This window comes from Ambystoma mexicanum, chromosome 2q (assembly GCF_040938575.1).
Source record: "Ambystoma mexicanum isolate Mex_15411 chromosome 2q, UKY_AmexF1_1, whole genome shotgun sequence".
Classification (NCBI taxonomy): Eukaryota; Metazoa; Chordata; class Amphibia; order Caudata; family Ambystomatidae; genus Ambystoma; species Ambystoma mexicanum.
The window spans coordinates 717782327-717807344 of NC_090924.1; the positions used below are offsets into that span (position 1 = coordinate 717782327).

Genomic DNA, 25018 nt, shown 5'->3' on the forward strand with positions numbered 1-25018 from the left:
CTTTGGCATGAAGGAGGGGTGCGTCCGCAGCACCACCCTTGTGTCGTGAAAAGTCAGATCCGGCTGTTTGCAGGATAGGGCCTGGATCTACACCTACCCTCCTGGCAGAGGTGATGGCCATGCGGAAAGCCATTTTCCACGATAGGAACTTGAGAGGGACCTGATGCATCAGCTCAAAGGGGGGCCCCCCCATGAGCCTCATCAGTACCACGTTGATTTCCGACGCTGGGGCAGGCAAGTTCATTGGCGCGAACAATCGATATAGTCCTTTGAGGAACTCCTTGAGACGGTGGGACCAAAGAGAAGACCGTCCTGGAGACCTGGTGTAGCGGGAGATGGCAGTCGGATGCATCTTGATGGAGGCGTGCACGAGCTCTGACTTGGCCAAGGACAACAAGTAAGGAAAAATCTGCGGGGCCGTGACCCTCAGAGGTTGATCTTCTGTGTCCGGCACCACGTCGCAAAACGTTTCCACTTGTACCCGTAGCACTTCAGAGTCCACAACGCTCTGGCAAGGACTTCCCTGCAGGCCGCCGAAATCTCGTACCCTCCCCCCCTGAACTCTAAGGCTGCAGGGGCGAAGCCTTCAGGTTCAGCGATTCTGGGTCATGATGAAGGATGATGAATGATGGCAGCTTGACCGGGGGCGACGTTGACAGGCTGAGAAGATTCGGGTACCAAATCTGCCTCGGCCGGCCCATGTGAAGGAAAACTTGTCCCCCATGCTCCCCAGCGAATCTCTAGCAATTGGAATTCGTCGCCGTCGCAAACAGATAGATCTGGGGTCTGCCCCATCCAAGGAAGAGGTTGTCCACTTGATTATGTCGAAGTTCCCACTTGTGGCAAGAGTGCTGAGGGAGTCGGAACTAGTGTTCTTGACTCCCGCCAGGTGACAAGGAATGAGGACCATCACTTGGGCAACGACCCAGTTCCACAAGTCCTGCGCCACTCTGGGAGAGCGCCGGAGACCTGGTACACCACTGCTTCCTGATGTACAGCATTGTGGTGGTATTGTCTGTGAAGACGCTCACCACCTTGCCCTTGAGTGACGGAAGGAATGACATGAGGGCCCAGAACATTGCCCGCAGCTCCAGGACATTGATGTGGAGATCCCTCTCCTCTGGTAGCCACAAGCCTCTGGCGTGGAGACATCCGGTGTGGGATCCACAGCCCTCCAGTGAAGCGACCGTGGTGACAGTCTACTGGTATGGGGGGGGCCACAGGAAATCCATGCCCCCAGTGATGTTGGAGCACAGGCCCCACTGCCTTATCGCTCAACGGAACTCCTCGTCGAGAACAATCTTGTCTGCGAAGCTTCCGGACACCTGGATCCACCAAGCATCCAGGAATTCCTGAAGGAGTCACATCTGAAACCTGCAGAGTCAGATCAGGTAAATGCACATAATGCCGAGCAGTGACTTGATGGCCCACACCGTGGCGGTCTTCAGTGCCAACAATCGTTGCACCTTGCTCAGCATGGCCGCTATCCTTTCTTTGGAGGGGGCCACCAGGCAGGAGACTGTTTTAAGCCTGACCCCCAGGAATAGCGCATTCTGCGATGGTATCAAGCAGGATTTTGGATAGTTGACGGAGAAGCCCAGATCCGTCAGCAGCCGGTCCTCTCCTGGACTTGGCGCGGATGAGCCAGTCATCAAGGTACAGGTACACATGTATCTCTTGTAGTCACAGATGGGCCGCCACTGGCGCCAGGCACTTCGTGAAGACCCTTGGCGCCGACTTTGGTCCAAAGGGAAGGGCCTTGAACTGGTGGTGCCTTCCCTGAACCAAGAAGCGCAGGAACTTCCGATGCTGAAAGGGGACGAGGAGGTGTGTGTTCTACAGATCCAGCGACAACAAGAAGTCTCCTTCCTCCAGTTGGCCGAGCACGTGCTGCAACGTGACCATCCTGAATTTTTGGGACTTCAGGTATTTGTTGAGACGCAGCAGGTCTAGAATGGGCATCCAGCCCCCGGTTGTCTCCTTTACCAAGAAATATCTGGAGTAGACACCGGAGCCCCGGAGTCGCTCTGGAACCAGCTCTATCGCCCCCTTTTTTTTTTAGCATGGCCTGCAGGAGCTGAGGAATGTGCTGCTCCTGCCGGGCCACCGGTGGCATCGGCGGACATTTCTGCTGGAACTCGAGGGTTCGTGGGCAAGAGCGTCCAGCACCAAATCAAGCACCCATCAGTCGGTGGAGCTCTTTTCCCACTCGCAGATGAAGCCTGCCAGCCGGCCTCCCACCGGAGTGCATGGGTGGGGGCTCGATGTCCTGGCCGGTTCAATCTTGCTTCGGGTCCTGCGTGCCACCTTGGGAGCGACTACGTCAGCCTCCTCCACCGAAAGCCTTGGAGCAGCCCCTGTAGGCCACTTGGGTTGTGGACCGGGAGGGTTGACAGTACGAGGAGGCCCCTCCGCCAAACCCCTTTGACAATCTGCCTGACTTTCTTCCAGAGGCACAAAATGTTGGACGATGCTGCTGAAGAGTGTCCAGGGCACGGGCCGTCTCTGTGTCCATCTTAATGGCCTTCAACGATTCATCGGCGGCTTTCCCAAAGAGGTTGTCCCAGTCGAAGGGCATGTCCAGCACCCTCGTCTGGACCTCTTGATGGGAGTTGGTGGCATTCAACCAGCCACAATGACGGAGGCAGACACTGTTCCCCTATCTGTCGGAACCCTGTGTCTGCGATGTCCAGGGCCACAGTGATGGCATGGTCTGATGGCACCTCACCTCCCTGGGGGACCTCAAGCGCCTCGACCCGCTGGTCGACAGGTAGAAATTCCAGCAGCAGGGCCATCTTACACCACATCTCCCTGTCGTAACTGGCCAGGATCACAAGTGCATTCGCTGCCTTGACTGTCGTCGCCTTCGAGTAGATCACTTTCCTATCTGTGGCGTCCAATTTCTTCCCCTCGCTGGGGAATGGAGGCTGAAGATGAGAGCTTACAAGACTTCTTCCTCACTGCCGGCGAGACCACTGAGTCCGGAGAGGGCTGCGACCGTAGGCACTTGGGTGCGGACTACGGTACCCAGTACTTCTCCAGCCTATCCCCTCTTCGCCGGGGATGAGGCTGCGTTTCTCATCAGTGCCAGACCCTCATCCCAAACGTTGCCCAGGAGAGGTACCGCCAGAATGGTCTTCCTTTTGGCCTCCTGTTGCCGGTAAAGGAAACCTGCCTTCTTGGTCTCTTCTGGTGTCAGCTGGAAGAGCTTGGACGCTCGGGCGACCATGGCGTCGAATGACCGGTTTGCCCGGGGTAGAACCGCTCGGTGGTGGAGAAACACTGCCTTCATCGTCCAGTTCTGTAGTCGCTGTGTCCGTCCCCGTATCCCTAGCGGGTGCGGGGGGGGGGGGAATATGCAGCGGTGGTTGAGGTGACGTAGGGTACCGCTTTCTCTTCTTTGTCGGCGGTGGGCCCAGTGCCGGAGGTGCCATCTGTATCCTCTTCTGGATCTCCGACACCAGGGTGTGGAGAGTTGAAAGGACATGTCCCTGGGAGGTGTCAGGAGGGGGGGGGCAGGGGTCTGCTTGCTGGGCCCGGCGCTCACGTCGTCACCACCAGCATTCCAGTCACCATCCCCCTCTGCGTTTCCACCATCCGCCGTCATCGTCCTCCTCAGTGTTCCCGCCGTCAGAGTTCCCCCATCATCCTCCGGGAGCGTGTGAACGGACACCAGGTCCACCTCATCCCTGGAGCACGGTTGAGGGCTCCACTTCCCCCACCTCCTTTTTGCATCCTGAGGGGTCGGTCTCGGGTTTAGGGATGGCATCCTCTTTGCCAGCGTTTTCTCCGCAGGCTTGGCCGAGGCCTCCCGCCTCGGGGGTAGGGCCACTCTAGGTGCTGCCAGGGTCCACTGAACCGGGACAGCCCCTTTAGCCTCGGAGAGGGCGGCCTCCACCAGCTCGATTGTCGAGAATTACTTCTTCTCGACCAGCTGGGCCTTCAGGGCCAGGTTCGACACCTTTCCCTGCGCCTTGGTCATCTCCAGCTTCTCTCGCAGTTTCCCTGGGTTAGCAGATTTCCTCTTCGAGGAGGAGCTGGAGCGATGACTGGAGATGGAGATAGATGGCGAAGAGGAAGGCACCCTGCTCGCCACGGGACCCGCTTGCACAGGCGACCCAGACGGAAACGGACTTGCAGTGCTTGGCCTGGTCTTGGGCCCCCACGGATGGAGCACCCTAAAAGGACTTCGAAGCCCACTCTTCGGACCATTGAGCCACACCGCCAAACTACTGTGACGATCCTTCATGGGAGAACCCCAGGCAGATTTCACAATCTGCTTCCATGTGATCTGGATGGAGATAGCAGAGGCACTGGGAGTATCGGTCCTCCATAAACACATTCCTCAATCCGCAGCTGAAGCAGAGCTTGAAGAGGTAGCCTCCCTCCTTCTCTTCCGACATGGTCCGGCATGTGGTGTAGGCCCCGATGGCCTTCTGGAATCTTCGATGAAACTCTCGACGATTGCTGCCATTGAGGGGTGTTAAAAGACACCGGGAAACAGATCCACACTTGCAGGTCACGGGAACAAAAGAGAACACAGGCTCTATTTGACAAAAATAGAAACTTTTATAATCGAAAAAGTGCCAAAACGTAGAAAAGCTCTCGGGCCAAAACAGAAGGACTTGAACATGCGGTAGAAATCTGAAGATGGCTGCAAGAAGAGGGGCTTAGGAAGAGGACAGACATTGGCTGAGGGCAGTATGACCCAGAGTTCAATGATTGGTTTAAAGGAGAAAGACAGTTTGTAAGTGAAAATGAAACTTTTTTTTTTTAACCAAGGATTCCCGGCCTGACAACAGGGTATATTAATGAGCATGTGAATCCATGCCAGATCCCATGCTGGAGAATAAAGTGAAACCAACAGCATTACTTTTGGGAAGAGGCACAACCAAATCACAAGCGAGTGATATACTCTTACATCTACTTTCTGTTAGAATGGCGAAAAAGTTTCTAAGGACAGAAAGAGGTTACATATACTTTTCAGAATAGTGCAACAAACATTCAAGGTAGGTAAGAACGTTTGTGACTGTTCACTCTCAGAGTTAGTTACCAACCAACTTCTTTTGCAATTAAATAACTTTTAAACACATTCTCTTTGCTAGGCAAAAGGCCCAATATTTAAAAAGTCTTTCCCTTATTCTTGGGGCATGAGTGTTCTCAGTGGCAGAAGGGTGGTCACTAGGCTATAGTGTTTAACAGGGAGTGTCAGGATAGGTTCTTAAGTAGCAACGGTCAAGAGTTCCTTAGGAAGACTGTTCAAACAGGTGAGTATTTTACTTTAGAGTTAGTTGAGGGCCCAGGGGCAGTGGGACTGGGTGAACTGGACGAGAGGCCTCCCAATCACATAAAACACCCCACAACTACACAGGAATCACAAGAGACTTAAGTAAATACCCAAGCCAGCAGAGTACCTCAGCACAGAAGATGATTTTGCAGCAGGAGAACTTCAGGATCTGCAGCCAAAAACCCAGTCGGTGGATTCCTTGTCGTGGTGACTGTAAATAGGACCTTGGAAGGGACTTTACAGCAGGGATCAACAGGGAAGGCTCTAGGCAAGGCTTTCCGCACGGCTGGATGCGGCTCTGTGGATTGAAGAACACAATATCGCTGGTCAGATTATCATTGTTACAAAGGTCCAGCACTTTGGTGAGGGGACACTTCGGACTTGATGCGTGTCTCTGGAGATCCAGCAGGATGCCCACGAAGTTTCGGCGAGATTCGGAATTTGTAAGACCGTGCACCGCATAATGGCTGGAGGTCCCAGGGTATTGCAACCCAGCAAGGTTGCAGCACGGCGTGGGATGGGTCAAAATGCAGGTCTTCTTGAGTCTAGTGGGTCTCACCAGGCTCTGGGTCGGGGTCGTCGTTTTCAAAGTCCCCAGGTCGATTGGAAGGAAGGGCTAGAGCAGGCTCAGGTTACACAGCAGGATCTCCAGTCGCTGGAAATCATCTCAGTCGCTTTTCCTTCATCATCCTCTTTGGTTTTGGTTCCAGTGGTCGACATGTCTTCAGCTTCTAGGTTTCGGAGTATTTAACAGGAACTACAGCACAACTTCGGCATTCTCTCCCTGCATTTTGCAACAAGGGGCAGTCTGGTTGCCCAATCAGGACAGTCAGCCCTCCACTGGGATTTGTCCACATTCAGGCAATGAGGAAGACAAAAGGGACGTGGAGTTTTGGACTCCTCCCTCGCTTCCTGCCTTCAGTCAAGGGGACTCCTGCCGAAGATAAAACTCGCACAAAGGAATTTCCCACCCTGGATGTCAGGGGAAGGAAGAAGGAAGGACAAGAAACACTAAATGCCTTTACTGCAACTGAACACAGCCCGCAGTAAAGCTGCACCAAATTAGTACAAGTATCACTGTCACCATTCATTAAAGGTAAGCTTGTCCCTGTAACAGAATTGTTACAGTTTTAGCATGAAAGGGGATACATTGCATCTCCCCAGCACTCCACATAAGGTGGGGTGTGCTGGTTTCACCAAATAAAATGTAAACAGGGATCCCAAGATCCTTTCTACCCTTGGGAACTGTTCTCTCAAGGTTAGCCGGAGAAAGTTAAAAGGGTCCCCCTAGGGCAACCCAGCAACAACAGGCACTGATTGCCAAAAAGTTGTCAAAGAGTATAACATTTAAAAGACACTATGGAGAGTCCAAAAATGACACCCATAAAAAGAGTAAAAGATTCAGTGAGTGTGGAAAAAGGTTCCCACTCACAGAGGTATAAGGAAAAATAATCTACCAGTAAAGCGAAATGTTGTGGGATTGATACAGGTCAGGAGGATTTACCATTGCTATAAAAATATTACCCAACAACCAACCAGAATGGATGGTCACTGGAAATGCCACTCAAGCATAGTCACTCCCACAGGACATGGAGAGGGCTAGTTCGGGGACCTATACTAGCCCAAAAAGTTAGGACCAATATGGAGGAAGCCGTGGTGGCTCACAAACAGTGTCCACAACCTTCGAGACCCCCTACAAGAATCATTCAGATCCCGTCATTCCACAGAAACTGCTCTCATGAATGTCTCCAACTTCATTGCCTCTGCTAAGCATGCCAACCAATCCTTCATCCCAATTCCCCTTGACCTGCCTGCTGTCTTTGATTTTGTCGATCACTCCGATCTGCATAATACTCTTTCTTCTTGGTATTTGCAGTCAATCTCTTGCCTAGATTGAATCCTACCTTGCACTTTGCCAAATCAGTTTCTTGGAGCAACAACACCTCTCAACTCGCTCCTCTGTTCGCGTTCCACAGGGCTCTATCTTGGGTCCTCATCTTTATACTTAGACCTCTGCTCTTGGGGCACTAATCTGCTCCTTTGGGTTCTCCTACCAACTCTTTGTGGAGGACCCCCAAATCATCTTATATTCTATGGACCCCCAAACATTTTGCTTTTGACCTGTCCTGACTTTTTACAGAGAAGAGAAGTGAAGCCTTCAGCTTCACTTCCCTTGCCTTTTTGCTCAATTATTCATGGGGAAACTGATCAGTCCTGCAGACTATCAATACTGGGAAACTAGGTTTCCCTTTTTGTCTTCTACTGTTTACCTGTTTTGGTAACTTTTCTTAAAGTGCACACAGCATTTTACAATGCAGTATACGGAACAAGTTACTTACTTGTAACTGTTGTTCTCCAGCATGGGTCTGGCATGGATTCACATGCTCATGAATATTCCCCGTCAGGCTGGGAATCCTCGGTAAAGAAATAAATGTGTTTCAGTTTCACTTCTGAACAGTCTTTCTCCTAACAACCAATCACTGGTCTGTGGGTCATACCGCCACCAGCCAATGACTGCCCTCTACCTAAGCCCCTCCTCTGGTAGCCATTTTCAGATTTGGTAGCAATTAAAGTGGCAGTAGGACCAACAGAAGAGCCACAGAGGGGCAGGCAGGAGGGTTTGCATGTGACTCCATGCCAGACCCATGCTGGAGAAGAACAAGTTACTTTCTTACCTGGTAATGTTCTTTCGATGGGATGGTCCGACGACGTATTCCATATCTATGACAGGTAATGTCCACAGCTGTGCTGCTTCGGAAAATCTTTGGCGTCTGCCTCCTGCGTCGATGACGTCGTCCCCGAGGACCTCCTCCGACGGCCGACGTCACCCGATGTGATAAGTAGGACGCACAACGCCTATAGCCTCAGTTATAGTTTTTTCCCCCAGAACGCCACCAGTCTTCTGCCAGTCAGACACACAAGGCCTTGCGGAACGCAAGCTGCAATCGCAAAAGAAATTCTGCAGTGGGGAAGGTAGGGAGGGAGCGATATGGAATACGTCGTCGGACTATCCCATCGAAAGAACATTACCAGGTAAGAAAGTAACTTGCTCTTCGAAGGGATTGGGTCCTCCGACGTATTCCATATCTATGACAGAGTCCCAAAGCAGTACCAAGCAAGGTGGTGGGGAAGAATTTAGAACACAAATTTAACATGCCCAATCAAATTGCGGAATAAAGGACTGCCTTGCCAAAGGCCAGATCCTGCCCTCTGATGGAATCGAGGGAGTAGTGACGTACAAAAGTATGTACTGAAGCCCAGGTGGCTGCATCACAGATGTGACGAATAGGAACACCCCTCTGCAGGGCAGTAGACGCAGCCACTCCCCTGGTAGAATGGGCCCGCAAGCCAGCCGGAGGGTCCTTACCCGCCAAGCGGTAACACTCGGAGATAGCTAAAATAATCCAACGAGACAAAGTCTGTTTCGTCACAGCTTGTCCCAAACGCTTTCCAGCGTAACCAATGAAGTTCATCGTCCACTCGGACCCGGGACATGCGTGAAATATAAAAGCTTAACGCTCTCCTAGGATCAAGCCTATGGAGCCTCTCCTCTTCCTTACCCGGATGTGGAGGACGATTGGATGCCGGAACAACCACCTTCTGGCTCAAATGAAAATCCAAAACCACGTTCGGAAGAAAAGAAGGACGAACTCTAAGGACAACCCTGTCCTTATGAAACACAGTGAAGGGTGGCTTAACGGAAAGTGCCTATAACTCACTCGCTCTGCGAGCGGAAGTAACCGCAACTAAAAACACAGTTTTAAGAGTTAGCAGTCTCAAAGGGCAAGAATGTAAAGGCTCAAACGGAGCACCCGTAAGAAACTTAAGAACAAGGTTCAAATCCCAACCGGGCACCAGAAAAGGTGACGGAGTGAACACATTAGTAAGCCCTTTCAAAAACGGAGAAATTAAAGGAATCTTAAAAGAGGAACATTCTTCAGACGAGCGCTTAAAGATGGACAGCGCCGCCAGGTAACCTTTAATGGTCCCCACTTGCAAGCCCCTGTGGGCCAAAGAAAGCAAAAAAGAGAGAACCATGCGAATGTCACATTCAAAAGGATCAGCATTCTTAACTCTGCACCAGTCGCAGAACTTTCTCCAACGGCAACGGTACAGAGACTTTGTTGCCAGCCGCCTGGCCGAGAGCAACACCTCCATCACGTCTTCAGGGAGGTCCCAATCCTTATACCTCAACCTTTCAGAAGCCAAGCGTGAAGGTTGAGGGATCTGACCTCTGGATGGAGAACCCGACACCCCCTCCCGTGAGAGCAGATTGTCTCGGTAGGGAAGACGACGTGGAGGGCAGATGGACAAGTCGAGAAGGTCCGGGTACCACTTCCTCCGGGCCCACGCCGGAGCAATGAGGATCATCCGGGAACCGAACCTCCGTAACCTCTGCAGTACTTGCGGGATGACGGGGACTGGAGGAAACGCGTACAGCAGTGGGAATGACCACTCCACCACGAACGTGTCTCCTAAGGCTCCTTTTGGAGGAAATTCCCGGGAGCAAAACCTTTCGCACTTCCGGTTGACACTGGAGGCGAAGAGATCCACTTGAGGGGTCCCCCAAAGGGCGAAGATCTCCAGGAGAATCTCCTGTGCCAGCTCCCACTCGTGAGAGATCATGCTCTGCCTGCTCAGAGCGCCGCCGTCTCGTTGTCGTCTCCGGCCAGATGAACATCCGAGATCGAAACTTCCTGCTGGATGGCCCAGAACTCGAGCTGCATCGCCTCCCTGCACAAAGGAAGTGACCCTGCCCCACCCTTTTTGTTGATGTAGTGCATGGCCACTGTGTTGTCTGTTAGAATCAGGACACTCTTTCCTCGCACAGTCGGCAGAAAAGCCTTCAGGGCTAGCCTGACGGCCCTCAGCTCCAACAGATTGATATGGAGTCTGGACTCCAACAGAGACCAACGACCGCTGACTGTCAAACTCGTTGGCATGAGCTCCCCATCCCGTGAGGGATGCGTCTGTCACGATCATCACCTCCGGCCAGGGCAGCCAAAATGGGGCCCTCTTCATCAGACTGCCTTCGACGGCCCACCACAGAAGGTCCTGGGCGACCGAGGGCGGCACCTGAACAGGGTCAGACAGCCTGCCGGAGGACTGAGACCACTGGAGCTCGAGTGCCCACTGCAAAGATCTCATCCGCAGACGAGCATCTGGCACCAGAAGAATGCAGGATGCCATGAGGCCGAGCAGTCTCAAGAACTCGGACGCTGGGAGATTCTGGGCAAATTGAAACTTGTGCACCTTCTGCTGAATGTGAAGAGCCCTTACCTGGGGAGGAAAACACTGCCCCAGGGATGTGTCGAGCACTGCTCCGATGTACTGGAGCCGCTGCGTTGGTGTCAAATGGGACTTCTTTAAATTGAGGGAGAAGCCGAGCTTGTGAAGGGAGTGGCAGGTGACGGACAGATGATCCAGGACTTGCTCGGGAGATCTCCCCCTGATCAACCAATCGTCCAGGTAGGGGTAGATGTGAATCCCCCCCCCTTTCCTGAGATGGGCTGCCACCACCACAATGAGCTTGGTGAAAACCCTCAGGCGGAGGTCAATCCGAACGGCAGGACCGGAAACTGAAAATGTGAGTCGCCAACCGCGAATCTGAGGTACTTCTTGTGCTTGGGATGGATCGGCACATGGAAGTAAGCATCCTTGAGGTCGAGAGACACCAACCAGTCCTGAAGTTGAAGGGCCTGGAGGACTTGAGAGAGAGTAACCATCTTGAACTTGTCCTTCCGGAGGAGTTTGTTCAAACCGTGCAAGTCCATGATGGGTCTAAATCCCCCGTCTTTCTTCGAAATAAAAAAATAAGGGGAATACCATCCCTTGTTCCTCTCCGCTACAGGAACCAGTTCTATGGCGCCTTTCTCCAGCAGGGCTTGAATTTCCTGCGCAAGGAGCGGATCCGGACTCTTCAAAGAGAGGTTCCCAGGTGGATTGCCGTGAGGCCTCTGCCGAAAAGGAAGACAGTAGCCGTGGGTTATGATCTCCAGAACCCACACATCTGAAGTAATGGCTTGCCACTCTACAAGATGCTGCGCCAGCCTTCCCCCAACCGGCGAACCATGGGACCTGGCCTCATGACTGAGTGGTAGCGGCTGCGGCGGTGCCTGGGGGCAAAGAGGCAACTGCCCGAGCGGCCTTGGCACATCGAGTACCCTTATTTCCACCTCTGGCACTCTTACGGTGGCCTCTGACTGCTAGCTCCTCTCGCTTTACTGAAGGATGAGTAATAGCGAAAGGAACCGCCCTCCATTGCTGTCCCCTAGGACGAAAAGGCGGAGGTTGGGGAACTGCAGCGCCCAACGACTTTGCTGCAGCTTTGGAGGTCTGCAACCTCTCAAGGCTCTCGTCAGCCTTGCTGCCAAAAAGGTGTTCATCGTCAAAGGGCATGTTGAGGAGCCGGGACTGCACATCAGGAGCGAACCCAGACTTCCACAACCACGCAAACCTGCGTATTACCGTGCTCGCCGCCAGGGACCGGCTGACACAACCTGCCATGTCCAAACCCGACTGAACGGCCTCACACATGGCATCCTTGCCATCCTGAACCATATCAAGGAAACCATCCTGTTCGTCCCCTTCGGGAATACGTTCAGCCGCTAATGCAACACAGTTCCACAGAGTGTGTGTGAAACGAGACAAGGCACATATGGAGTTGGCCGCCTGAAGCGCCATACCCCCTGAAGAAAACACTTTCTTCGCCCAGCCGTCAAAACGTTTGTTGTCCCTATCCGGAGGGATGGTAGGATACGACGCCTGCTTTGCTGGGGCCGTATCTGCCTGCACCACCAAACCCTCTGGAGTGGGGTGCCTGGACAAGTAGCAGGGGTCGCTACTGGCTAGACAGTATTTTCGCGACAAAGACTTGCCCACTGCCGGGAGACTCTCCGGATAGCAGTCCAAGCCGCCGCCACCCTTCTCTGCAGAGCCATATGAAACGGCAAAACCGGGTCAGTGGGGGGACCAAGATCAAGGATGTCCGTGAGATCATCCTGAACGAACTCCCCTGGGGGAGCTGACCAACCCAAGTACTCGGTGACCTGAGACATAAGGCGCCAATATGAAGAATCAGCATGTGTCCCAGGCTCCCGCCTACAAAACTCCACCTCCGGAGAGGTGTCCAGTCCACTGGCATCATGCAGTTACTGCCTCAGGTCATCAAACTGGCTATGGCCCGAGATAAGCTCATCTGGTACCGTAACCGGAACCAAGCCGTCATCAGAGCCTTCATCACCCTCTGAAATGTACTCCAGGCGGGGAGAGGAAGACAACTGGGGACCAAAGCAGTGCCTGACCTTAGCCAGAGCCTTTCTAGAGGCTAACCCCGTACCACGGGGCCCCTCCGATACCACCGCCTCGAAAGGAGTCGCGCAAATCGGCGTCGACGTCAGCTGCAGAGCTGCCAGCATCGGCGGCGTCGACACAGGCCTCGAAGCCGGAGCTCCGACCGTGTTTCTCGACGATCTCGGCGCCTCAGGCGTCGACGTCTTCTTTGAAGACAGCACAGGCTCACGCGGTCTCGAGCGCGTCGAGGACCGGGACCTGGAACGGGTATGGCGAGAACAGCTACCCTTGTCCGAGCGGGACCTCTCCCGCGAGCCGTGCCGATCACCCGAGCCAGAAGGCGTACGAGCGGTGTCTCTCGACCGGTGCCGACCGACCCCACTCAGGTGCGGACGGACCGGTGCCCTGCGATTCAAGAATCGCTAGCATCTGCTTTCCGAAGGAAGCCCATTCCTCCGGTGTTGCTTGCATGGAGGGATAAGTGACCCGCCAATGGGCAGAGTCCTCGGAAGAGGACGGGGAAGGCGACCGATGCCGGCGCTTCCGGGAATGCCTCAAAGAGGCGGAGGAGTGGCGAGACCGACTCCTGGAAGGAGACCCACTGGACTTCCGACTATGACGCAGAGAGTTGCCCCTCGAGTCATCCGTCGAAAGCCCCGCAGACCTCGACTTCCGGGGCTTAGACACCCGACCTACCGACAGCTTCTTCTTGCGTTCCCGAAAGTCCTTTGCCGTGAGCGACTGGCAGTCGACACAGTCGTCCGTATCATGGGCCTCCCCGAGGCACCAGAGGCAGGCGTTGTGCGAGTCCGTGACCGACATCTTGGACCCACAGTCCCCGCATTTCTTGAAGCCCGGACGCGGGGTTGAAGACGAAGTAGACATCGCCACGAACAGGACTTCACAAAAAACCGAACAGGTTCAACGAACCGAGAATTGAAAAGAGCAAACTCCAAAGAGTCAAGGCGTACCGAGATTCACGAAGCGAACACGTTCACGGAAAAAACGGAACTGAGGCTATGGGCGTCGTGCGTCCTACTTATCACATCGGGTGACGTCGGTCGTCGGAGGTCGTCCTTGGGGACGGCGCATCGACGTCATCGATGCAGGACGCAGACGCCAAAGATTTTCCGAAGCAGCACAGCTGTGGACATTACCTGTCATAGATCTGGAATACGTCAGAGGACCCAATCCCCTCGAACAACAGTTACAGGTAAGTAACTTGTTCCTTCTCCAGCATGGGGTCTGGCATAGATTCACATGCTCATGAATAAAGAATACACAGCAGTACACATGCACAACCACGGGAGGTGGCAAGGGCTCAACATTAAGCATCTCAACATTAAGGATCTCTTTCCTCCTCACCAGGCTCACCTTCAAGCAAACAGGTTGCGCAGCACTGCTTGGCCGACTCGGAACTCCTCCGTGGAATCCCCGTCGACGCAGTAGAATCTCGTGAAGATGTGCGTCGACCTCCACGTAGCAGTCCTGCAGATGTCCAGCAGGGGCACACCAGACAGGAACGCTGTAGTTGCAGCGATCGCTATGGTCAAATGGGCTCTCACACGGCCAAGCAACTGTTGGTTTGCCAACCGGTGACAATGGGTGATGCAGCCGGAGAGCCACCTGGAAATGGAAGCCTTGAAGAGGGCCTTCCCTTGGTTCACAGGGCCAAAGTTCACAAACAGCTGTGATGTCTTCCGAAAACACTTTGTGCAGTTCATGTAGAACTTCAGCGCTCTAGTAACATCCAGCGAGTACAAAGTCCTCTCAGCAGGCGACGGGAAGGAAACAGGTAACACCAAGGGCTCGTTGAGATCGAAGTCCGACGGCACCTTGGGCATGAAGGAGGGGTGCGTCCGTAGCACCACCCTTGTCTCGTGGAATGTCAAGTAAGGTGGTTTACAGAGAGGGCCTGGATCTCTCCCACTCGTTGTGCAGAGGTGATGGCCACAAGAAACGCTGTCTTCCACGATGAAAACTTCATCAGTGCCGAATGCATAGGCTCAAACAGGAGACCCATGAGCCTAGTCAGCACCACATTGAGCTCCCACGCTGGGGCTGGAGCCTTCACAGGCGGGAACAAACAGAAAAGTCCTTTTATGAATTTCTTGACCAGGCGGTGTGACCATAACGACGACCGCCTCGGAGTTCTGGTGTAGAGGGAGATAGCCGCTAGATGAACCTTGATGGAAGCATGAGCCAACCCTGCCTTGGCCAGCGACAGTACGGCAGCTCCTGCGGAGCCGTAATCCGTAGAGGGTTGAGTTTCTGTGCACGGCACCAGAAGGCGAGCCTCTTCCACTTATGTCCGTAGCATTTCAGTGTAGACGAAGCCCTGGCCTTGGCAAGCACTTCCTTGCAGTCCGCCAGGAGATCGTATCCACCAAACTGTAGTGCTGCAGGAGCCAGGCCTACAAGTTCAGCTACACTGGGTCGTGGTGCAGAATCGCGCCTCCTTCTCTGGTGAGAAGACCTGCGTCCGCCGGAAGCTTGACTAGAGGGGACTCTGACATGTCCAGAAGGTCCGGGTACCATATCGGCCTCGGCCACGCCGGAGCGACGAAGATCATCCTGCCCCGGGACCATCTGAGTTGATTGAGGAGTCGCAGAAGCAACAGCAGCAGGGGTGGGGGGGTTTGGGGGGGGGGGGGGTGGAACGCATAGATAAACAGGCCGTCCCAGGGGAAAGAGAATGCATCCCCCATGCTCCCCGGTTGAGGAAACCCGCTGGCGAACCTCCGGTACTTGGTGTTCGTCGCCGTCGCAAACAGATCGAACTGGGGATTGCCCCATCGTCAGAATAGAAGATCCACTCGGTCCTGCTGAAGCTCCCACTCGTGGCACGAGTGCAGCTCCCTGCTGAGAGAGTCGGCAACAGTGTTCTTCACTCCTGCCAGATGAAATGGGACTAGGAACATCTCCCGGGCGGCAGCCCTTCACCATAGGCCCTACGCCTCCTTGGAGAGCACCGGTATCTGGTGCCCCCCCTGCTTCCGGATGTAAAACATTGTGGGTGTTGTCTGTGAAGATCTGCACCACCTTGCCCTTGAAGGAAAGACCTGAGGGCCCAAAACACTGCCCGTAGCTCCAGAATGTTGATGTGCAACGACTTCTCCTCCGGCAGCCACAGGCCTCTTGCGTGATACCCCACCACCGTATTGAAAGACGAAAACTCTTGTCGAGGGTGATCTTGTCCTCGAAGCTTCCCGATACCTGGATCCAACGGGCATCAAGGAATTCCCGAGGTGGTCGCATCCGCAGCCGGCACAGGCGCACAAGCTATATACATGACATCATGCCGAGGAGGGACTTGATGGACCTCACCCTTGCGACCTTCAGGGTCAACAGCTGTGTACCTTGCCCAGGATGGCCGCTATTCTCTCCTCCGATGGGGACGCCATTCACAACAGTGTGTTGAGCCGGGACACAGAAACAGCGGTGGCATCGCAGGACGCAAGCAGGACTTCGCAATGTTTATCGACAACCCCAGTTCCGTGAGTAGCCGGACGGTCCTCGCTGTGTGCTAGAGAGCAGTCTCTCTCAACTTTGCTCGGATGAGCCAATCGTCCAGGTAGGGGTAGACATGAATGCCCTGCAGGCGCAACCACGCTGCCACTGGCGCCAGACACTTGGTGAAAACCCTTGGTGCCGACTTCAACCGGAAGGGCCTTGAATTGGTAATGCTGCCCTTGGACGTCAAAGCGCAGAAACTTGCGGAGCCCCTTATGAATGGGGATGTGGAACTAGTCATCCTCCAGGTCCAGCGACAATAGGAAATCCCTTTCTTCCAGCTGTCCCAGCACGTGCTGAAGGGTGACCATCCGAAACTTCAAGGACCTGATGTACTTGTTGAGGCGGCGGAGGTCTAGTATGGGTCTCCAACCGCCCGTCTTCTTTCTGACGAGGAAGTACTGGGAGTATACTCCAGAGCCTTTTTGGGACGAGTTCCATCGCGCCATTCTTCAGCATGGCCCGTACCTCCAGAAGAAGTTGACGGACGTGGTTTTCCTGCCTGGCCACCGGTGGAATGAGCTGACACTTTTGCTGAAATTGCAGGGTGTGCCCGTGGGCCAGTGAGTCCAGCACCCAACGGTCGCTGGAGATTGATTTCCACACACTGACGAAGGTCGCCAGCCGGACTCCCACCGGGGTGCGCGGGTAGGGGCTCGACATCACTGCCGGTTCAATCCTGCTTCGCCGTGGGGGCACCACATTGGGGACCTTGGCGACGACAGCGACCTCCTCCGGACTTGCTGCGGCCCCTGTAGGCTTCCTGGGCCGACGAGCGGGGTGGTTGACGATAGGATGATGAGCCACCCCCGAAACCTTTGGAGGAACCATGGGACTTTCCTCTGGAGGCCAGAAAGGACGGCCATTGCTGCTGGAGCGTGCCCACAGCACGAGCAGTCTCGGTATCCGCCTTGATGACCTGAAGAGACTCGTCTACAGTCTTGCTGAATAAGTTGTCCCCGTTAAAGGGCATGTCCAACACCCTCAACTGTACATCCTGGCGGAAGCTAGTGGCCCTCAACCAACCCCGCCGACAAACGCAAACGTTGTTGCCCATCTGGTGGAATCCCATGTCTGCGATGTCTGTGGCCACTGTGATGGCATGGTCCGATGCCACCTCGCCTTCCTGCAGGATCTCCAGCGCTTACGCTCTCTTGTCAGGAAGGGGGCGATTTTGAACCATAGCTCGCTGTCATAACGTGCCACGATGGCTAGGGCGGTGCTGTGTCTTATGTTGGGCCCCCGTCGCCAGAGCACCCTCAAAGGTCTTACAAGACGGCACCGATTTCCTCTTGCTGGGTGAGGCTTGCTGCCGGGACTCACCCGCAGCCGGGGTCTTCGTCCGGAGCCACTCGGAGAGCTGCTTGCGACGGTCCTTCATGGTGGGAGGCACCATATCCTTGCAGAACGCACAGGCCTCTTCCACGTGCATTTGGTCGGAATGTAGGCGGTAAGGGCACAGAGAGTGCCCATCGTCCAGGAAAATGTTTCCTAGTCCACATCCAGGGCAGATCCTGAACAGAGGAGTCCAGTCTCCTTTATCTTCAGCCATGTCCACGCGGAGTAGGCCTCATAGAATCTTCCGGAATCCTCCAAGAAGGGAACTCTATGAAAAATCGCCCTTGAGGGGCCTAGAAAAGTGCGAAAAACGGGTCCCCGTTAGTCGGATGATGGATCGTTGGAGCGTGAGGCTCGATTGACCAGAAAAATAGAATAAACTCTAAGAAAAAGCGTAAAACGCAGTAAAAAGCCAAAGAGCTAATCACGAGGACTCCCACCACTAAAGTGCGGTAAAAATCTGAAGATGGCTGCCAGACAGGGGCTTAGGTAGAGGGCAGTCATTGGCTGAGGGCAGTATGACCCAGAGACCAGTGATTGGTTGTTAGGAGAAAGACAGTTGAGCAGTGAAACTGAAACTTATTTTTTCTTTACCAAGGATTCCCAACCTGACTATGGGGAATATTCATGAGCATGTGAATCCATGCCAGACCCCCATGCTGGAGAATGGCTTAGATCAACCATTGTATTATTACAGCTGCGGGCTATAAATGCATATTGGTAAAGGATTCTCCCTGCATTTTAGAGTAAATGTTTAACAACAACAATCAGGATATCACCAAATCAAATCTGAAATATTACAGGATAGAATTCATACAAAAAAACACTTTCACAGCAATAAAGAGCATGCAATGTTTACCTTAATGTACTGTTGTACTTGTGAAGGTTCAAATCCTGTGAACAGCACTAAAGGTGTTAACTCTGGTGCTAACTTTTTCGTTGGTGTTGGCATGTCTTCAATCCTACACAAGACATTTTACCAGAATTTAGTTCACTGTATAATGAATTCAATGATCAAATACAATGGGGAAATCATGACAAGATGCTCAATCAGATACTACTTTTGATACGTTCTGATTAAGAAGATTTAAATGGAAATGTCGGTTAAACACACTTTATAATAGTCTAGTCCCATTAAACATCACTTGAATTGAGAAGCAAACAAGATTTAATAGACTAAGAAATAGATGGAACCCAAGTGGTTTAAATGGCACTGTCAAAGCAGCAAGTGGAAGCAAGAAATGAATTCACTCCTAAAAAAAGTTTTTGTACTTGCAGTCACATAACACCTTCATACAACTCGAGCGAATTAAGCGATTTAAAAATGAATCACCCGATAGGATTCTACGCTTAAACGACAAACATGTAAATTCAGAACGCAAATACATTGGTCACTAGGAGAGTGTCTTCCAAGTTAACTGAATTGACTCTCCACTTTTAACAGCACACTTTTGCTGACTAAATCTAGTGACGTAGGCAGTTGGACTACTTAACTCAGCTAATGTGAGGATACAGGGAAGAGGAGAAGCCTGACTCAGTGTTAGGAAGATCTTTAAGTAGGACTAACTTGCTTATGGAGAACCAGCGGTTCAGTCAAGTGCACCAGGCTCCTTCAGTGGCAGTTAGGCAAAGTAGCCCAACCCTACCTCTCAGGAGGTGGAGTGGGGTGTTTAAACAAATTACAGTACATATTTTTCATTCGTCCCAAATGAGAGAATGTCCACTCAGCATATTCATATGAAAATATTGGTGTATAGGAAAATAAAAGAAATAGAACACTACACTAAAAGGTAAGCAAACTTTGCCAAACAAATGTGAAACCGGAGAGGCGGACAGAAACAAGGTCTCGTCTTGGGTATACACCAAAGTGGCCCTGGCTGTGTCAGGGGATGGGGCTTTAGCGAAGGATGCACATTAAGGAATGGTGCCCCGGGACTAATGCAGACTATTATCATAGGCTGTGGTCAGATCAGCCTCGCTTCATTTCTGAGTTTATGTAAAAATCTGACCAATGTGTCATCCACCTCCAAGTTAAGAATTGTGCTCAATTAGTTCAAAATAATGGTCTTTCTTTTAAATTACTGTTGCATTCTTCTTGTCCTCCCCCTTGAAATGTATTTAATTCTGTGATGTATGTTTGTGACTGTGTTTATTGTTACGTGTAGCGCCCTTATGCATCCGGGCCATATTGTCGCTATATAAATAAATACATGTGCAACACTAACAGAAAAGTAAAACAGTTTTTTTTCCAAAACAGTTCTTAGAATTCAGTAAAGAGTCTCTTAGAATGGAAAATGCAATCAGTTAAATCACAACACTAGGCCTGAAAGGTTGGCAAGACACCGATGGCATCCGTTACCTTCTGTGACAGTGTCCAAAAGAGCCGTTTCTGGAGTGAAGTCCACATGAGATTCTTGGTGATGTGAAAAAGACCCACTGATTACCATTCAAGTGAAGGAACGCAGTGAGTGACAACAATACCCGCTCATACACGTAATTCAAACAGAGGGGTTTTCAGCCAATGGCAGAACACCCCCCGCTTCCCCCTTCAAGAACACCCATGCACTCAGGAAGGGCACACAAATGAAGTGAATCCACACTATCCTAGACATCCAGGTGTGCAACTAGTCTAAAAAGGGAAGAGGGAGGCTAACCCTTCACATTTTGGGCAAGGGGCTTACTTCGGAGACTGGGGGGAGGGACAAACTTACTTCTGTGGGGGTATCTTCTTTGCACATTCTAATCAGGCTATTCTAGTGCAGCTTCAATTGTGCACGCAGTTCACATTCCTAAACATCTGAAACCACACTTAATGACTAACATGAGAATGAGCGGTCCCGTTGCCCATACCATTTCAATTGCTCCACTGACATGCAAGTACTAACACCCCATCACAATTTCAAGTGACTAAAAATGTATGCATACAAATGCAGCTAACAATTAAATGCTTTAGATTAATAATTGTTGGGCCTACGTTAACTGTGCAGCCGCGGCACTGTTTAATGTTTATGTCCTGTCCTATCCTGTCCTGCCATGGCTCTATAGGTCAGCAAGGACAAGAGAACATAAACCAAATTGTTGGGGTGGGCGGAGGTCTAAAGCTTGATCTGTCCAATGGTCGCTGCACCACTGCAGGAGCTGCATATGGCATTCAGAACTGGTTTCAGGCCGATCACTGCCCTCAGCCCTAGGATACAGGCACCAAGTGGCCAAAGATGGCCACACGTCTCACATACACAAAGAGGGACAAGAGACGGTCCTGTGACCCCTCGGGTCTTCGAGGCAAACCTCCATTTTGTGAAGTGTAGGAGGGCGGCTTAAAAGGATCCACCAGGTAAAATGGATTCCACCGTATGGAATCCTTTTACACTATTTCCATCTGGGTGGAGAGGGCAGGAGCCCCCAAACCCCTCTTCCAGGAGACCTGCTGCAACCTGAGACCTCCCGCGACCCCCTCGGCCCCAACAGCGCAGCCCGCGCCTGCTGAAAGCACAGCACTTTCCCCGGAAAAGAATGCTGCCTACTTGGCTGAGAAGTGGCCAGTGACCCCGCATGCAGCAGTATCCAGTGTCACCCTGCTGATACTGCAACCCCCAGCCCTAGGAGCAGTTTTGCGCATCGCACAGATATTAAAAAAGAAAGCAAAATGTCAGGCGCGTCGCGGCGCGAAAGCGAGGCTGAGCTTCCAGAGAGTTGCCAAGCAACGTATTCTCTATTTGAATGCCCAACATCCACCGGCAGGCGGAAAAGCCGGCTCTGAACGCCAGCTAAAGGCCCCGTTAGCCCCTGATCTCAACGGAACTCGCCCTGTTAGTACTCTCTCAATCTTCTTGTACGAGGCTGAACTTTCATCGCCAAAACTGCTCGAACTCTATATATGGCCAAACTTATTCACTGAAGCACCCGGGTAAATCGCGCGCGAGTACCCCCACCCACCTCATTCAGTACCACTCATAGGTATCGTACAGTCTAACGCTCAATACCTGTTGTAACCCATCCCAACACTGTACTTTGCACCCAATTGACTGCTCTTGCATCTATCCTGCATATATGGTGTGCCAGCTTGTAACCTGATCTTAGCACTGTATTAACATTGCATTTCCATACCATCTGATTGCATTGTACGAAGCATTTAGCTCATACCATCTTCGACTTAGCCTTTTCTGTTTCTAAGTTAACCAAGTAATTCTACGGTAACCGAGCTTACCCATTGAACTAGTGAAAAAGTGAACTTATACTAGCCATGAGTAGGCACCATTACATGCTCACCATTATCTAGAGCAGCCTACTTTGTATATTATGACCATAACATTGTCTACCTAGCCTACTACCCACTCTGACCAATCTAGACCAACGGAATACTCCTCGGACTAGCCCAGCGTTATACTATTATAGTGAATGTAGTCAACTTTTATTATGTTTAGCCTATTCTAAACCCATTCCGCATTAGCCGGCCACCACCCTTGCTCACCCTCTCTGCTGAGGCCTTGCCCACAGTGCACTTACGCACACTTGGTTTCACTTAGTGCACTATGCATTTCCCACACACCGTAACTCTCCTACTACCTGCTCTCATTCTTTCCGCCCTTTGGCTCATATTGACTGAATCACAGCCCAAAAGCATCATGCTTCCTCCCAACAACTTAGATCACAGAATTAAGGCCAACCCATTCTTACCAGCACTAAACATCCCCATCTTGGATGCCAGAATCAAACCTACTAACTTCCTACCTAAACTATTTAATATTATTCCGAATACCAATAACGAGATGACTCCCAAGCATACGTTTAACAGAAGTATGATAAATACCTCCACTAATTTGCAAGCCTCAAACCCTAATACTAAACTCAAATTCCAGACTTCGCTCCAGGTTGTTCCCGTATTATCAGCCTGTCCTCAACAGCAACCTTACCAGACTTGATCATCCCAATACCACAGCTAACCTTAAGGGGCTCTGGCCTCTAAACCTTGCCCATACCAGTAAGCGCGTATCTCCTAAACAAACGAAAATGTACACTACTATGCCAATCAACCAACTAACGCCTACTCTAAGTAAACTGACTAATACAGAACCAGCCAAGCCCATACAGCCTCACAAAAGAGCCCTAATTAACACAAGGTCTCTAGTGGCTCACGCTACAGATGTAGCTGATACCATACTATCCAACAATTTGGATTTCTTAGCTGTAACGGAATACTGGTTGCACGCAGCAGCAGGTCCCTCACTACTACTAGCCATCCCAGACAACTATTGCATCATTAGAGTTGACAGACCCACTACCAGAGGAGGAGGCATTGCCCTTATCTTCAGGAACACACTTGATATGAGACTAGTTCCCTCACCTTCATAATCCTCTTGTGAAATCCTCTCTAAGCTACAAACCTCACATAAAATCACTACATCTATTCACCTCATTTATAGACCTCCATGACCATCAGACACCTCTGAAGCAGACATAACAACCTTACTATCCGATAATATTAAAACAACCTCACAAACCCTAATATTAGGAGACTTCAACTTAGGTTACAATGACTCCAACGATATCCCTGCAACATCCCTAGCCAACACTCTGGTTGAACATGGATTGACTCAAAAAATTACACTACCCACCCACGAGAAAGGAAGGACTCTTGACTGGGTAGCAGACTTAAACTGCTACATCGCAATAAAGGGTGTCATGATTCAAACCTAGTCAGACCACTACCTTATCGAGTTTGAGCTCATCATGGCCTCAACCCACAACAAAACATGTCCTATAGCACCCTACAAGAAATAAACGGAATATTACAGCAGAGGCAATTATGCCCCTTGTCATCCCGCACATCAACGTACTACCGACCACAAGTGGCCCCAGCGTCCTGGTAGATCAATATAACGCCTCAATGCTTAAAGCCATCAACTCTGTAGCACCATTCAAAATGTGCAAAGGGAAACCTAGAGCCCATGTGAACTCATGGTTCACCCCTGACCTGAAAATGATCCGCATTGAAAAAAGAAACATTAGAAAATCTCTGGAAACTCACACCTTCCCAAGAGAACAAAACAAACTTAATCTCCATTTCCACCAAATACAAAAATGAGATTATCCGCACAAAACGCGAGACCTACAACAACAGAATAAAACATGCAGGTTCCAGCACTAAAGAACTCTTTACTATCCTGCGAGAAATGGAGACACCCAACCCTCCTACAGACACGTGCCTAAAAGATAAACGTTGGTGTACTAACATGCAAAGCACACTCCCTAACAAAATCACTAACCTACAGACCAAAATAGCGGACAAACGCAAACTACTTATCACACAAGCAGCTACTAAAACCCCTACAGAAGATCAGAAACCCCCACCATCTCCCCCTCTGCCCTACGGCTTCAAATTCTCTAATGTATCTCCACATGAGGTACAAAAAATCATTGCCTCATTGAAACCATCCAATTGCAAGGGTGATAGTTGTCCAGCCAAGATTATCAAGGATGCGGCTAGAGACCTGGCCCCATTCATTACCAAACTTATCAATGCTTCCTTCGCTAGTGGAGTAGAACCCAGCAACCTAAAGGAATCCTGGGTACTCCCACTACATAAAAAACAAACTCTAGACCCCCACCATTCCCACGAACTACAGACCCATCACTACTGTGCCTTTTCTGCTAAAGATTCTAGATGGGGTTGCATACTTACAAATCCAGGATTACCTTGAAGCCAACAAACTCCTGGGCTCTAGACAATCTGGCTTTAGACCACAACATGGGACAGAAACTGCCCTTGTCGACTTAAAAAGCCAGATTGGCGACCTGAAAGATAAAGGTGGCTTTGCCGTCTTGCTCCTCCTCGACTTTTCATTTGACCTGGTCGACCCTAGGGTACTCTGTGAACACTTAGAAACGGCAACCTTCTTCTCCAACTCGGCTATCACATGGATACAACCGTTCCTAAACAATAGGACCATGCGAGTCTTCTCTCCAACCGCAGCAGCAGACCCCATACCGATCACCTGCGGTGTGCCCCAAGGGTCCTGCGTCTCTCTCACTTTGTATAACATCTTTACAAAGCCACTGTTTGACAAACTGGATCGTCTGGGTGTCACCTACAGCAACTATGCAAATGACACGCAGATACTCCTACCCCTTACAGGTTCCTATGACATAGATGTACTCAGGATAAAAGAAATCTACACCATCATTCAGGCATGGATGGCCACCCATGGCCTGTGCCTGAACGATGAGAAAACAGAACTAATGTTAGTTGGCTCCACACCTAACTTAAACTTGGACCGACCTACAACATATTTAACAGACGGGAACAATATCCCAATTGCCAAAGTAGTAAAAACGCTTGGATTCCATCTAGATGCCACTTCCAACCTTAACAAACAAGTCAATATGACTGTAACGCTCACCTGATTCCCGCAGAGGCGCCGGTCTTGACTGGGTGAATGCCGTATCTTCAAAGGTGATGTGTAACACACGGTTGGCTCTTTGGGCTGGACCTCTGTGCACTGTATGTCTGACTCGAAGAGTAAGATGTCTGCAGATAGAAAATATGGGATTAATGAACTGGGGTTATTGGGTGCCTCTCTCCTCTTC

The 25018-nt window shown here is 51.4% G+C and overlaps 1 protein-coding gene across 1 annotated transcript in view; it reads right to left on the reverse strand.

Annotated features, from left to right (window-relative positions):
* PAXIP1 (PAX interacting protein 1) overlaps positions 1-25018 on the reverse strand; it is a 584896-nt gene that overhangs the window by 123800 nt on the left and 436078 nt on the right. Inside the window, exon 15 of the mRNA XM_069647937.1 lies at positions 18291-18393. Within this exon, the coding sequence (XP_069504038.1) occupies positions 18291-18393 (103 nt within the window). The remainder of the gene's footprint in view (positions 1-18290; positions 18394-25018) is intronic.